This window comes from Myotis myotis, unplaced genomic scaffold (assembly GCF_014108235.1).
Source record: "Myotis myotis isolate mMyoMyo1 unplaced genomic scaffold, mMyoMyo1.p scaffold_m19_p_4, whole genome shotgun sequence".
Taxonomy (NCBI): Eukaryota; Metazoa; Chordata; class Mammalia; order Chiroptera; family Vespertilionidae; genus Myotis; species Myotis myotis.
This window is the reverse complement of record NW_023416346.1, coordinates 125896354-125909147: the sequence shown is the minus strand read 5'-3', so window position 1 is coordinate 125909147 and position 12794 is coordinate 125896354. Positions and strand designations below refer to the sequence as shown.

The 12794-nt window shown below is 40.3% G+C and overlaps 2 protein-coding genes across 4 annotated transcripts in view; one reads left to right on the top strand and one right to left on the bottom strand.

Moving 5' to 3' along the window:
* Positions 1-10231, bottom strand: part of FANCB (FA complementation group B) — a 35294-nt gene extending 25063 nt beyond the window's left edge. Inside the window, exons 1-3 of the mRNA XM_036306037.1 lie at positions 10125-10231; positions 8428-8587; positions 1737-2752 (exon numbers count right to left, since the gene is read on the bottom strand). Of these exons, the coding sequence (XP_036161930.1) occupies positions 1737-2663 (927 nt within the window). The 5' untranslated portion in view covers positions 2664-2752; positions 8428-8587; positions 10125-10231. The remainder of the gene's footprint in view (positions 1-1736; positions 2753-8427; positions 8588-10124) is intronic.
* A 339-nt stretch (positions 10232-10570) lies between these two features.
* MOSPD2 (motile sperm domain containing 2) overlaps positions 10571-12794 on the top strand; it is a 43702-nt gene continuing 41478 nt past the window's right edge. For all 3 annotated transcript variants that reach the window (XM_036305265.1, XM_036305264.1, XM_036305267.1), the window contains exons 1-2: positions 10571-10686; positions 10867-10936. In XM_036305265.1, the coding sequence (XP_036161158.1) occupies positions 10678-10686; positions 10867-10936 (79 nt within the window). In that variant the 5' untranslated portion in view covers positions 10571-10677. The remainder of the gene's footprint in view (positions 10687-10866; positions 10937-12794) is intronic.

The following is a 12794-nucleotide window of genomic DNA, read 5'->3' as shown; positions in this document are numbered from 1 at the left end:
GGAGAGCATTATGCTAAGTGAAATAAGCCAGTCACTGAAGGAAAAATACCACATGAGCTCACTCATTTATGGATAATAAAGACCATTATAAACTTATGAACAAAAATAGATATAGAGGCGGAGCAGCATCGAACAGACTGTCAAACTACAGCGGGAAGGCGGGGAAAGGTTGGGGGGGGGGTAAGGGATCAACCGAAGGACTTGTATGCATGCATATAAGAATAACCAATGGTCACAAGACACTGGGGGGTAGGGGAGGTCGGGGGAATGTCAAGGGGGGAAAAAAAGGAGACATATGTAATACTCTTTGTAATACTTTAAGCAATAAAACAAAATTAAAAAAAAAACAAACAGGATAGCTTTCAAATTATTTTCCTTTTGAGGATGTAAGTCCTGTATGTGTAACTGAGAATGAATATAGTTATATAATCCCTATTACCATAAAGGTAATTTACAAGGCAAAGTCTGATAAAACACAATTTCAACCTGACATTTGCACATACAGAAAGTAACAATTCACATAAAAAATGCTTCTCAAACTTTCTAAAATATTTATCAATATTCCATGTCAAGGTGATAATGGAGTGATAGAAATTATAATTGAGCTTCTAATTAAATGGCTAGGGCACACAAAGAAAGGCACTATCTCCAACTTAAAAAGTTGTATATATAATGTACTAAAAAAATCACTTTTGAAAAAGACATTTCTGACAAGTAATGAGTACTTATCTTGAATTGTAAACCTCACATCACATACCTGAATGAGCTGATATATATCTAAAGCCAGCAGGATTCAGTGTTACCAAAAATCAGTGTCAGAGAAATATTATTGGTGCAGATACCCTGCTACAAACCTCCAAATTCCTATTCATTTTTGCATCTTTTTACCTGTTATTGAACACTCAATACCAGAGAATATTTTAAGGGAATTTCCTAACCTTACATTAAAAGATACAACTAACGTAAATGTGGATAAAATGTCAATGCTTGCTAAGAATAACTCTGAGTTTCAAAATATAACATCATAAAATTGTCTAAGCAAGTTTTTAGAAAAAATAACACTTACCACTTCCATCTCTGGAGAACAATTATTTGTTTCTTAAGGGACAATGACACATTTAAAGAAATTCCTTTAGATTTTAAGTTTAAATAGATAATCACCAGCTTCTAAAAAGTTAAACTTATTTGAGTTTTCCAAGAAAGCTTATGAAGTCAAATCACTTATAATTTTACTAAAGGCCCAATGCACGAAATTCGTGCAAGGGGCTCTGACCCCGCCGCCATGGTGGCCGCCTCTGCCTAGGCTGCTGCCACCACCGCTGCGGCAGCCACCTTGGCCCTCACAGCCCTGGCTTTGTCCGGAAGGACATCTGGTCTAATTAGCATATTACACTTTTGTTATTATAGATTCTAAGTAAAAATACATATCCAATTATCACATTATAAAAATTAGCAATCGTCACTTTAAAAGACAAATAAATAGTAAAAATTATAGTTATATATTTATATATTTCCAAATAACTCAAAGGTTTTATGACTCAAAATGGCAAAGCAAAACCTTTATCAGGTAGTATTCTGATAATTCTAAGAAAAAACATCATATATGATCTTCTTTTAATTGCAGCACTGAAAATTGGTTTGGATAATAAGACTCCAGGATGAACTCTATGAAGTGTAGGAATGCTACTAGATCTAAGACTACACCGAGTGAATAATTATGAGAATAAGTACTGTACCTGAAAGTTCTTTTCCCAAACACCACAAGCACTGGACCTAAAGGACACAACGAGAAGACGGTCTTCGCCTGAATCCATAAGTTGTATTGCACAAGGATCTTCAAATGGAAGCTGGCACACACTTTTAGGAGTCCCATTCTGGAATGAAATCAGCTGATTCCTCCGAGTAAGGGCAATCAAAGACATTCTTAGCTTGTTGTTGACAAACTCAGTTGCACAGACATGCACACAAGTTATCACACTGCTATAAGCAGGAGGGATAATATATGTATCACTTATTACTTCTTCACTTTCAAGAAAGCATACACAAAATCTGGTGTTCCAAACTGCATAATCTGATTTTGAAGGCTCTGAGGTGCTTTCCTCCTCAGATAAATAATATTTCTTTTGTCCTAATAAAACCATACCTAGATTTTCAATCTCTCCTGCCCACTCAATAGAGGAAAAGTTAATGGACACAGTAATAATTTCGCTAGTCTGGGGAGAGAGATAGAAGAATGTTTTAACATGTTTCCATATAATTAACGGCCCGTTAAAGACCCCTAGGCCATCCTTCAACTCATGGGCTAGTTTAAAACTCAAACATTTTTCAAATTTATTGGTACTGTGAAGAAATAGTAGAACATATTTGAAAACATTATTCTTTTCATTGCATTGTATCATAATATAAGGGAGGTTCATTCCAGTTCTGAAATCTGACACACAGTTGCAACACAAGATTTTTAAATCAGAGTCTTCTTCCTTTATGCTAAAGGATCCAGTGGACTTCTGAACAAATGCACTTGTTTCTCTGTCAAATACCATTCTTCTGACATGTAATATGGGTATTTCTGCAGGCCCTTTATCTGCAAAATTTCCTTTAGACAATTGAAAAACAAGGACTTCACCATTATAACACAAGACTCTTTCTTGTTCATTAGATGACATTGCTTGTTTGCTCCTGATTCCACAACATCAAGTCTTTGTGTTGTTTCCAGTTTTGGAATACAAATTGATTCCATTCAATGCTTTTTAACCTAAAAATGAAATGAGAAAAACTGCCATCAAGTAGGCAGAGTTGAAGAGAATACACATTTTTGTTCGGGAACTATTACCTTTGTTAGACTATTATAAATTTTATTAAGTCAACATTTTTAAGCATTTTATGCTATCTTAATGTCACACATCAAAAAACATATCCTAAGTATTATTTCTGTAGAGCCCTTAAAAAACACAGTTTGCAAAGAATGCAAGCAACCGCATCACAAACAATAATGGGATGTGTTAACAGCAACTATTAAAAGCTGTAGGGCTCTATTGAAGTGACTGCAGACATTCTTTCTGGCTCAGGAAATTTTGAGATCATAAATGTCTGTGGCTTTAAGCTGCTAAATCTGTCTGTTGCAGCAACACACAAATACATTCCACTATGGCTTTTTTTAAAAAATTAAATTGATACTATTTGTCAGAACTTCATGAAATCTGTGACGTGAAGTAACTGGAGATAATGTATCATAATACAAACTAGCAGATGTCAATGGCTTATTGGTGTGTTGTTAGGCAATTATTGTCAAAGATATGCAGTGGTTCTCAACCTTCCTAATGCCTCGACCCTTTAATACAGTTCCTCATGTTGTAGTGACCCCCAATCATAAAATTATTTCCGTTGCTACTTCATAACTGTAATGTTGCTACTGTTATGAATCGTAATGTAAATATCTGATATGCAGGATGTATTTAGGCGACCTCTGTGAAAGGGTCATTTGACCCCCAAAGGGGTCGCGACCCACAGGTTGAGAACTGCTGATATAGGGCAAACAAAGTAGTTTCAGCTTCCGTAGTAAAGATAGGTAGGTAAATCAAAAGGTGTGGCTTTTAGATATGAAACTACCTTTTACTTTAAAGGAAATAAACATGTTAGTTACATTCCACCAAAATGTATGAAGAGTAATTCCTGTATTTCAAATTTTCCAGACATGTCAGGACTCTTAGAAGATAGCCAAAAAGGGAAAAGTATAAGATGAGATATTCAAAGATAAAGATCTAAGAGCACATTGTCTTTTACTACCTACTAGAAAAGTTTTTTAAAAATAAAATTACCATTTATTCCACAGGTTTAAAGGTTTATTTTATGAACATGTGCTAAGAGTTTTTACTCTTAAAACAAATGTTGAATTAGCAAAAACATAAAAAATACAAACATGTATGTGAATTTAATAAGCCTTGAAATTACCAAAAGATTGAGCAAAAAATTAATATTCATAAATACATTAATATTAGTAGCTAAAATAACCAAAAGTAACTTCTGTATAGAAAAATATTTTATTTTAATATTAAATGCCACAAGTAATATTCAACCAACACAGTGCTCTGACTCACTAATATCCAAGTGTGATAGTAAGGAGAATCTGACAGTTAAAAGGTCAGTAGTAGACTCTCACCCTTTACTGAACTTTAGAGTATGTATTATCACGCCCTGACAAAGTTATGACTTAGGAAAATCAGGCCCCTTATAGTCTACTAGAGGCCCAATGCACGAAGATTCGTGCAAGAATAGGAAGCCTTCCTTCCCCTGGCTGCCGGCACTGGCTTCCCTCCAGCACCAGGGATCTGGGCCTTCACTCTGGCCGCCACCTTCAGCCTTCACTCTGGGCTGGAGAAGCCTTCCACCTGCCCCGGCTGGCTCCATGGCTGCTGCCCAGAGGCCAGCCCTTGGCAGCTGGCTGGGGCTTGCAGGAGGCTTGGCTTCCTTTGTCGCTGGGGCGATGAAGGAAGCCAAGCATCCTGCCCACTCCGGCCGGCTCCATGGCTCCGGCCAGCGCCGCCATCTTTGTGGCTATGGGCACCGCCATCTTTGTTGTGGAGTGACACTTAATTTGCATATTACATTTTTATTAGTATATATTCTTTTAATGCAATATATCACCATGTTCTTTAACTTAGAAACATCCATCTTCAAACTACCTGTTCCAAATGCCATTAGGAGAGTTCAGGGTTTCATCTTCTTACTTAGGCTGTGGTTAAAGCTCCTAATTGGTCTTCCTTAGTCTACTCTCTCCCCCTCCAATAGATCAATTTATTTATGCTATCTCAATTATTGTTCTGAAACATAAACTTTATCTGATAACTGCCTCCTAATTTAAAAACCTTGTATGCACACCCCAGCCCTTTTCAATAGATTCATGATCCTTGAATTACTACCTGGAAAGATAGATGTTAACATATTGAATATATGAATGACATAGAGATAAAATGTTACAAACCACTGTTATAAAATTCAGCATGATATTCAAAAAGCCTTGCTATAATCCTAACTCAACATTTTTTCAGCATGAGCTCTAAGCAAAAGCAAATTTACTCTCATGGGCTTAGTCTCAAACAGATTTAAAAACACAAATGACTATTATATAAAAGGTCATTATTTTTTATTTTTAAATACTATTGCAAAAACATGCATATTTTCAATGTTATTTAAATGGGCCACCTTAGAGTTAAAAATTAGAAGCTACTAATATGTCATGAATTTTTTAAGACAAATTTTTCCTCAAACGTTCTGTAATCTCAAGGCCTGGTAAATGCACATAAATGTGTATATCTTTAATTTTATACTAATGCAATATTTTTTAAGAGTAAAAGTTCTTAGCATATGTTCATAAAATAAACCTTTAAATCTATGGAGTAAATGGCAATTTTATTTTTATTTTTTTAGATAGAAATAATCTGGAAACAGGTGAAACTCAGGTTCAATTTGGAGGTTCCTAAACCAATATAAACAAGCCCTGAATAATCAAACCGTGATTATCATATTTCAGCCTATTCATCATTTATACCCTTAAAACAATGGCTACAGAAAAAAACAGGTAACTCAAACCAATTAAATTTTACCTCCTACTCCAACTATGGGGGGCAGGAGATTTGGAAACAAATTATTTACAAAACTAGAGGCCCAGTGCAATTTGTGCACTGGGAGTGGGGAGTTCCTCAGTCCGGCCTGCGTCCTCTCGCAGTCTGGGACCTCTCGCTGCTTACCGCCCGCCTGCTTGCTGCTCCTTACCACTTAGTTCACTGCTCCTTAGTGCTGCTGCGGAGATGGGAGAGGCTCCCGCCACCACCGCTGCGCTCACCAGCTTCTGGCTGAGCGGTGCTCCCTCTATGGGAGCGCACTGACCACCAGGGGGCAGCTCCTGCATTAAGCATCTGTCCCCTGGTGTTCAGTGTGCATCATAGCGACCAGTCATTCCACTGTTCGGTCGATTTGCATATTAGGGTTTTATTATATAGGATAGTATGCAATTAGTATGAGCTTTTCCTGTCCCATATTACTTTACACCAAAGTTGACCGTACAGCAAATTGTCAACTGAATGGACTTCAGATTTAACAGACAAAATTTCTGGTCTGTATGTCATATGTGAAAATTAACACCCTGTTAATTTTAAAATCCTTTTTGTTCTTTTTAAAATTTCTTTAAAGAGGAAGAAAGGGGGAGAGAGAGAGAAGAAGAAAGAGAAACATAGATGTGAGAGAGATACATAGATTGGGTTGCCTACGTATGTTTCCTGACCAAGAATTAACCCACAACCTTTGTGTATGGGATGTTGCTTCAACCAAATGAGCTATACCAGCCAGGGCTTAAAATGCTTTTCACCAAGATTTGCTTATAATTAAATTAACAGGTTATTTTTTTCTGGTTAATTCACTTATTTTTAACAAATTTTAGCAAATAAACCGTATGTTGAAAAAAACACTAGTAATTTCACAGACATAAGTAAATATTACCTATCTACAACTATAGTCTACATATTTAAATCCAAGAGTCACCCCTGGTAAACAATGTTTGGGGAATGATTAGCACGTGATCACACTGCATTTAGAGTGGTAACTGTTTCTGTTGTCACATGGCGTGACTTTCTGGAGCAGTTTAAATACATGCTGGCTGATATTCTGAATTAGTCCCTTATATTGAGGTTTTACTGTATCTATCTATCTATCTATCTATCTATCTATATATATATATAAAAGCCTTGCCCTGACCGGTTTGGCTCAGTGGATAGAGCGTCAGCCTGTGGACTGAAGGGTCCCAGGTTCGATTCCAGACAAGGGCATGTACCTTGGTTGTGGGCACATCCCCAGTAGGGGGTGTGCAGGAGGCAGCTGATCAATGTTTCTCTCTCATTGATGTTTCTAACTCTCTGTCCCTCTCCCTTCCTCTCTGTAAAATATCAATAAAATATATTTTTAAAAAATAAAAAATAAATAAAAGCCTAAGCAACCAGCTGACCAACTGACCAGCCAGTAGCATGACGCGCACTGACCACCAGGGGGCAGACGCTCAACGCAGGAGCTGCCGAGCTGTGGTCACTGGGGCGGGTTCTCCGGTGATACACCTGGAACCAGAGAGGAGGGAGCCTGATTCCAGAGTACATAACCCAAGAACCGCCCTCTCACAATCCGGGACCCCTCAGGGGATGTCAGAGAGTCAGTTTCAGCCCTATCCCCACAGGCCAGGCAGAGGGACCCCACCAGTGCACAAATCCATGCACTAGCCTCTAGTTTTATACATAAAATGTGTGAGTATACTAGAAAAACAATACATAACAGCAGAAATATAATAGGTTGGCAATAAATTATCCTCATCCATTTTTTTTCCCACCAGTCTCCCAAACAAATACACAATGTTGCCTTTAAAAGCTACTAAATTCATTTGGACACTTTGTATTTCAGAACTCTTTTAGTTACTACCAGTCTGGTAGTATGATCTGTAGATGAAATTTTAAAATGTCTCTAAGAAGCCACACCAATTTCCACCAATATAAAGTATCTTTGGGGGGGGGAAAAAGGTAGCATTAAGAAAGCTAAGTGCTAAGTAAAATTTTAAACTAATCATATTAAACATAATCTTATGAGCATAATACTGATAGATGTCATTTTTTCAACATATAGACATTATTACCTAAGTAAATTAACTTGGCTACAGAACTAGTGTTAAAAATTTTTTCTACCTATATGACTAGAAGTCATTTGTTGAGGCCTCCCCAGAATTAATCTCCCTTTTCCCTTTCTCAACAATATTTAGTTGATCTTAAATACAGGTGAATATGGGAAATGGTGATCCAATAACAGAGTTAGGAAAGATTAAGTTAAAGAGGTTTTCTATGTCATACTAAGGACTTCTAACTTTCTCTATGCAATGATAAACCACCAAGAAATTTAAAAAATAGAAATCCCAGTATTATATTTCTGAATTATAAAGATTTGGGTGACAGTGTTGAAGACGGGTGAGGTCAGACTAAAGGCAGAGCCATTAATTAGGAAATAATGATGAGTACTTAATTAAAGGGAAAGGCGACTTTGGAAGGCAATATGGCAATAAATGGAAATGCATACTGGTATATCCAGTAATTTCATTTCTAAATGTGACCCAAGAGAAGTAATCCTACATAATTCACAAAGATATTACTCTAGAATGTTCACTGTGTTGTTATGTGTAACATAAAAAGTAGTAAAACCTTCAATGACCACCGATAATGAAATGTATAAATACAGATGGAATATCACAACATAGTTAAAAGAAATAAGTTAGATTTACGTGTATCACCATGGCTAGATTTCAAAAATAAAATGAGAAAAAAATACATTGCAAAAGAATGTATATGGCAGTACATTATTTATCTAAATCAAAACACAAAACAGCATTATATATTTTCTGTTTACCTTACAATGCCTATATTCTGAATGCTTTTTCTGTACCAGGTACTGTTGGACTTTGGAGTCAATCATTTATTCCTCACAACATCCTTATGCCACAGGCACTATTATTTCATTCTACAGATGGGGAAACTGAGGCAGGAAGTTTCAGGATCTTCTTCAAGGTCTACAAAAAGGAAGTGCAAGAGTCAGGATTCAAATCCAGGCAGCCTGGCACAAAAAAAATTTTTAAAAAGTTGTACAGATTCATACCACATTCTGAATGACTTTATTCTAGAGAAAGGGATAGATTTCAGGGGGGAATGGAGCCAGAGGAAGACCTTAGCTACACAGACATACGTCAGAGATACTGTGGGTTCAGTTCCAGGTCATGGTAATAAAGCCAGTATCGCAATAAAGCAAGTCATAATCTTTTTGCTGGTGGAGGGTCTTGCTTTCAATTTGTAAAAACACCCGTAAAGCACAACACAGCAAAGTGCAATAAAACGAGGTGTGCCTGCCCTAGCTGGTTTGGCTCAGTGGATGGAGCATTGGCCTGGGGACTGAAGGGCCCTGGGTTGAGTCTGGTCAATGGCACATGCCCAGGTTGTGGGCTTGATCCCCAGTAGGAGGTGTGCAGGAAGCAGCCCATCAACGATTCTCTCATTGATGTTTCTACCTCTCTCTCTTCCTCTCTGAAATCAATAAAAATGTATTTTAAAAAAACAAACACAAGGTGTGCTTGTATCTAAAATATTATTAAGAAATACCCAAATAATCTTTAAGCAATTTATTCATTTTTTCTCTAAAACATGTAAACAAAAAAGTCTGGGTGAAAGATGCTAAAGTGTCAATCACGTTTGACGATGGATGGTGGAAACACGGGGACTGTTCTTCTTACAAGGCTGGCAGTTTTCAGCACCTTTAAATTTTTTTTAAAAAGGCAATATCATTGAATGCGAAATTTTCCTTTCAATTTTTTAACCAACAGCCATAAAATCTGTCCCAGTAACTTATGAGTCAATCTTTCTCAACTTTGGCACTTACTGATAATTTGCACTGGATAACTTGTGGGGCTTGTCCTGTGCATTGCAGATTTAACAGTACCCTTGGCTTCCACCCACCAGATGCCAGTAGCAGGTCCTCTCCCAGTTGTGACAACAAAAAATGCCTCCAGTCAGGCAGGGGTGGTTGAGCATCCACCTAGGAAGCAGGAGGTCAGGGTTCCATTCTGTCAGGGCACATGCCTGGGTTGCAGGCTCGATCCCCAGTGTGGGGTGTGCAGAAGGCAGCTGATCAGTGATTTTCTCTCTCCCTCTCCCTTCCTCTCTGAAATCAATAAAAATATTCTTAAAAAGCAACGCCTCCAGACATTTCCAATTGCCCCCCTTGCTTTGAGAACAATCATCTCAATAAAGTATATAATTTACATCTCTTAACTTTATGCAACTGTGTTTCAAAGATTTCAATGATACATTCGTTAAGTGCCAAGTCAGAAAGTTGTTACAGAGGTGGAGAAACTTCCAAGTGAAATATCCCCAAATATAACCAGCACTTAAAAGCTCGTTATCATTCCATAGGATGATGTCCATCCAAGGGATGATGGACACAGGCCCAGGGATGCCCGCTTTCTCCCTGCTCTCCCGCAACGATGACAAGGAAGCACCCCCAGCCCCGCCGCCCCCTCCAGGAAGGTCGGGTAAGGAAACACTCGCTGGCCCTACCTCCGCGCCCGGGACCCTGCATCCTACAGCCCCCGGGTTCCTGAAGTTCCAGCCGCGCACACAGTTCCGGAGGCTCCAAACCTCCCGCCGGCGCGCGGCATCTTGGGAGGGCTGCACTGGAGGCGGCTCTGAGGGGGTGGAGCCAGCCGAGCCGAGGGGGGCGGAGGAGGCGGGGCCTCCCGGGAACATGGGGGAAAGCGAATAGCAGGCGGAGCTTGCTCGGGCGGAGTTCGTGGGGAGGGAGGGGTGGGAGGAGCGCCTTCTGTCCGAGGCTGGCGGGGGTGGGTCCGCAGTGCAGGGACACAGGGGGCGGGGCGCGACCAAGAAGCGAATGAGAGGCCAGGTTTCGGGCAAGGTCCCGCCTCCAGACTCGGGCGGCCGTATGGGATTGGGCAGCGCAGCTACACCTCCGCCCGCCTTCCGGTGTCACGCGACCGCCCCCACCTCCCGCCCTTCCCTCTCTACCTCCAGGACGGCCCGCGGGTGAGGAGCTATTGGGACGGCCGCGGTGGAAGTGAGGACGGTGACTGCCATCACGTCTACGCCCGCGACCATGGCCGAGGTGAGAAGCCGAGCGCAACCGCAGCGCTGCCTGCCCCCTCCTGGGACCCGGAATCCTCCTCTGAGCTCGGGGTGAAGGCGGGGGGTTGGGGGGGGACGCTCCCAGGTGCAGATGGGCTGAGCCCAGGGGAAGCAGGCTGGTGTGCTTGCTAAGCGTCTCTTGCTCTTGTCTCCCTTCCAGTGTCACGCCCAGAATAAAGCCAAGCTCATCTCTGAGACCCGACGAAGGTTCGAAGCCGAGTATGTGACAGGTGGGTACCGCGTTCTCGGTGTCGAGGCAGGTGTGCAGTGAGCATCCCCAGCTTTGCGGCTGGTGTGTTTGCGGGTGTCCCAGTGGGAAGTGTTAGGGACCATTTCGACCCTCACGGGGACGGTGCCCTGCAAGTTTCCAAGGTTTTCCTCTCCGTAACATGGCATGCACACTGCTCCAATTGGGCAGCTGATGCGTCCATTGCTTGCTAAAGGGTTAATGCAAGTTGGAAATCAGTGTATCCAGCATCACAAGTTTATGGAACTTGCAGGACACTTTCCACGTTCACGGCACTGCCCAGTCCCTGGTTCCTCTGCTGACATTTCACCAGCAGCAATCGCGAAAATGAACCTGGAAACTGCCATAATCCTATTCACGTGTACTTAAGTGGGGATCCAGATTCCTTGGATATTTTGCTTAATTCCACGTCATACAACTAACCCAGCATGCTACCAACTGCGTAGGCTCTCCAGTGCTAGAACAAGTTCTCATCTTTTTATCTCACACTGTACCTAGCAAAGTACCCGAGAGTCCAGAATTGATTTATTGCTTAAACTTTCTGTGCCCATATGTCACAGATACTTGAGTTGTCCAGTTAAAACCGATGATTTAATCCTTGTAATTTTAAAAGCATGCAGGATAATTTGTTATAAACATGATATAAATATTCTAACTCTAATCCTGCCACTTGATAGTTTACTTGTCTTTTATGAGCACACTGAATAGCTAATTGTCTTTTCTGTTTCCGTTGCGGTAAAATGGAAATAATTGCGTTAGGAGTATTGAGTAAAAAACATATATCAAACTGTCTAGCGTGGGGTTAGCACATAGTAGTCTGTCAATGAATATTTTGCCTCTATATTCATTTTGGTTACTGTGAAAGGAGCTAAGCTTCCACATCTTGACTTTAGTGCTAAAAGATGTTCCCTGCAACTTTAGACTGCACTATATTATCTCAGTTGATAATCTAGAACGAAAAAGGAAATCTGTTCCAAAAAAAAACCTGGTCAGTAAATATTTTAATCCCTTCCCATCCTAAACTTTGCACCAGAGAGTTGCAAAAGCACCTGATTCACCTTGAGTCCAGAGATCTCATTTCCAATCACATAGCTGGTTCCAGTAAAGAAATAATTCTAAAATTTCTTTCTATAGAAATGAGACTTTTATGGCTACGTGATTTATAATATTTTAAGAAATAACTTAAAACCTGACCTAGTGTCTACCAGTAGTCGTTTATTTGCCCCCGATGTACTCATAGGAATGTAGCAATAGATAAGATCTCAAAGGTCATCTTGCTCCAACCTTCTTATTTGTAAAATGAAGAAAGTAAAGTTAGAGAGATTATGTGATTTGCTCAAAATCTCTAGTGTTAGTGGCTAGGCCAGGGCAGGTGCTCAGATCTTTGAATTTCACTATAGTAATCTTTTGGTAACACCATCCTGTCGAATTATTCATGTCACTCCCCAGCTTGAAACCCTTCAGTACCTTCCTACTTTGTTTAGAATAAAAATTCCAATTCTTTTTTTTTTTATTGATTTTTTACAGAGAGGAAGGGAGAGAGATAGAGAGTTAGAAACATCGATGAGAGAGAAACATCGATCAGCTGCCTCCTGCACATCCCCCACTGGGGATGTGCCCGCAACCCAGGTACATGCCCCTGACCGGAATCGAACCCGGGACCCTTCAGTCCGCAGGCCGACGCTCTATCCACTGAGCCAAACCGGTTTCGGCAAAAAATTCCAATTCTTAATGGTGGCCTCAGTGCAAGGCCAGGCATGCCCTAGTTCTTACCCACCCCTTCATCATCTTCTGTTCCTACTCTCCTTGCTTTCTTCAAGGCCCACAGTAGGAAATGTATT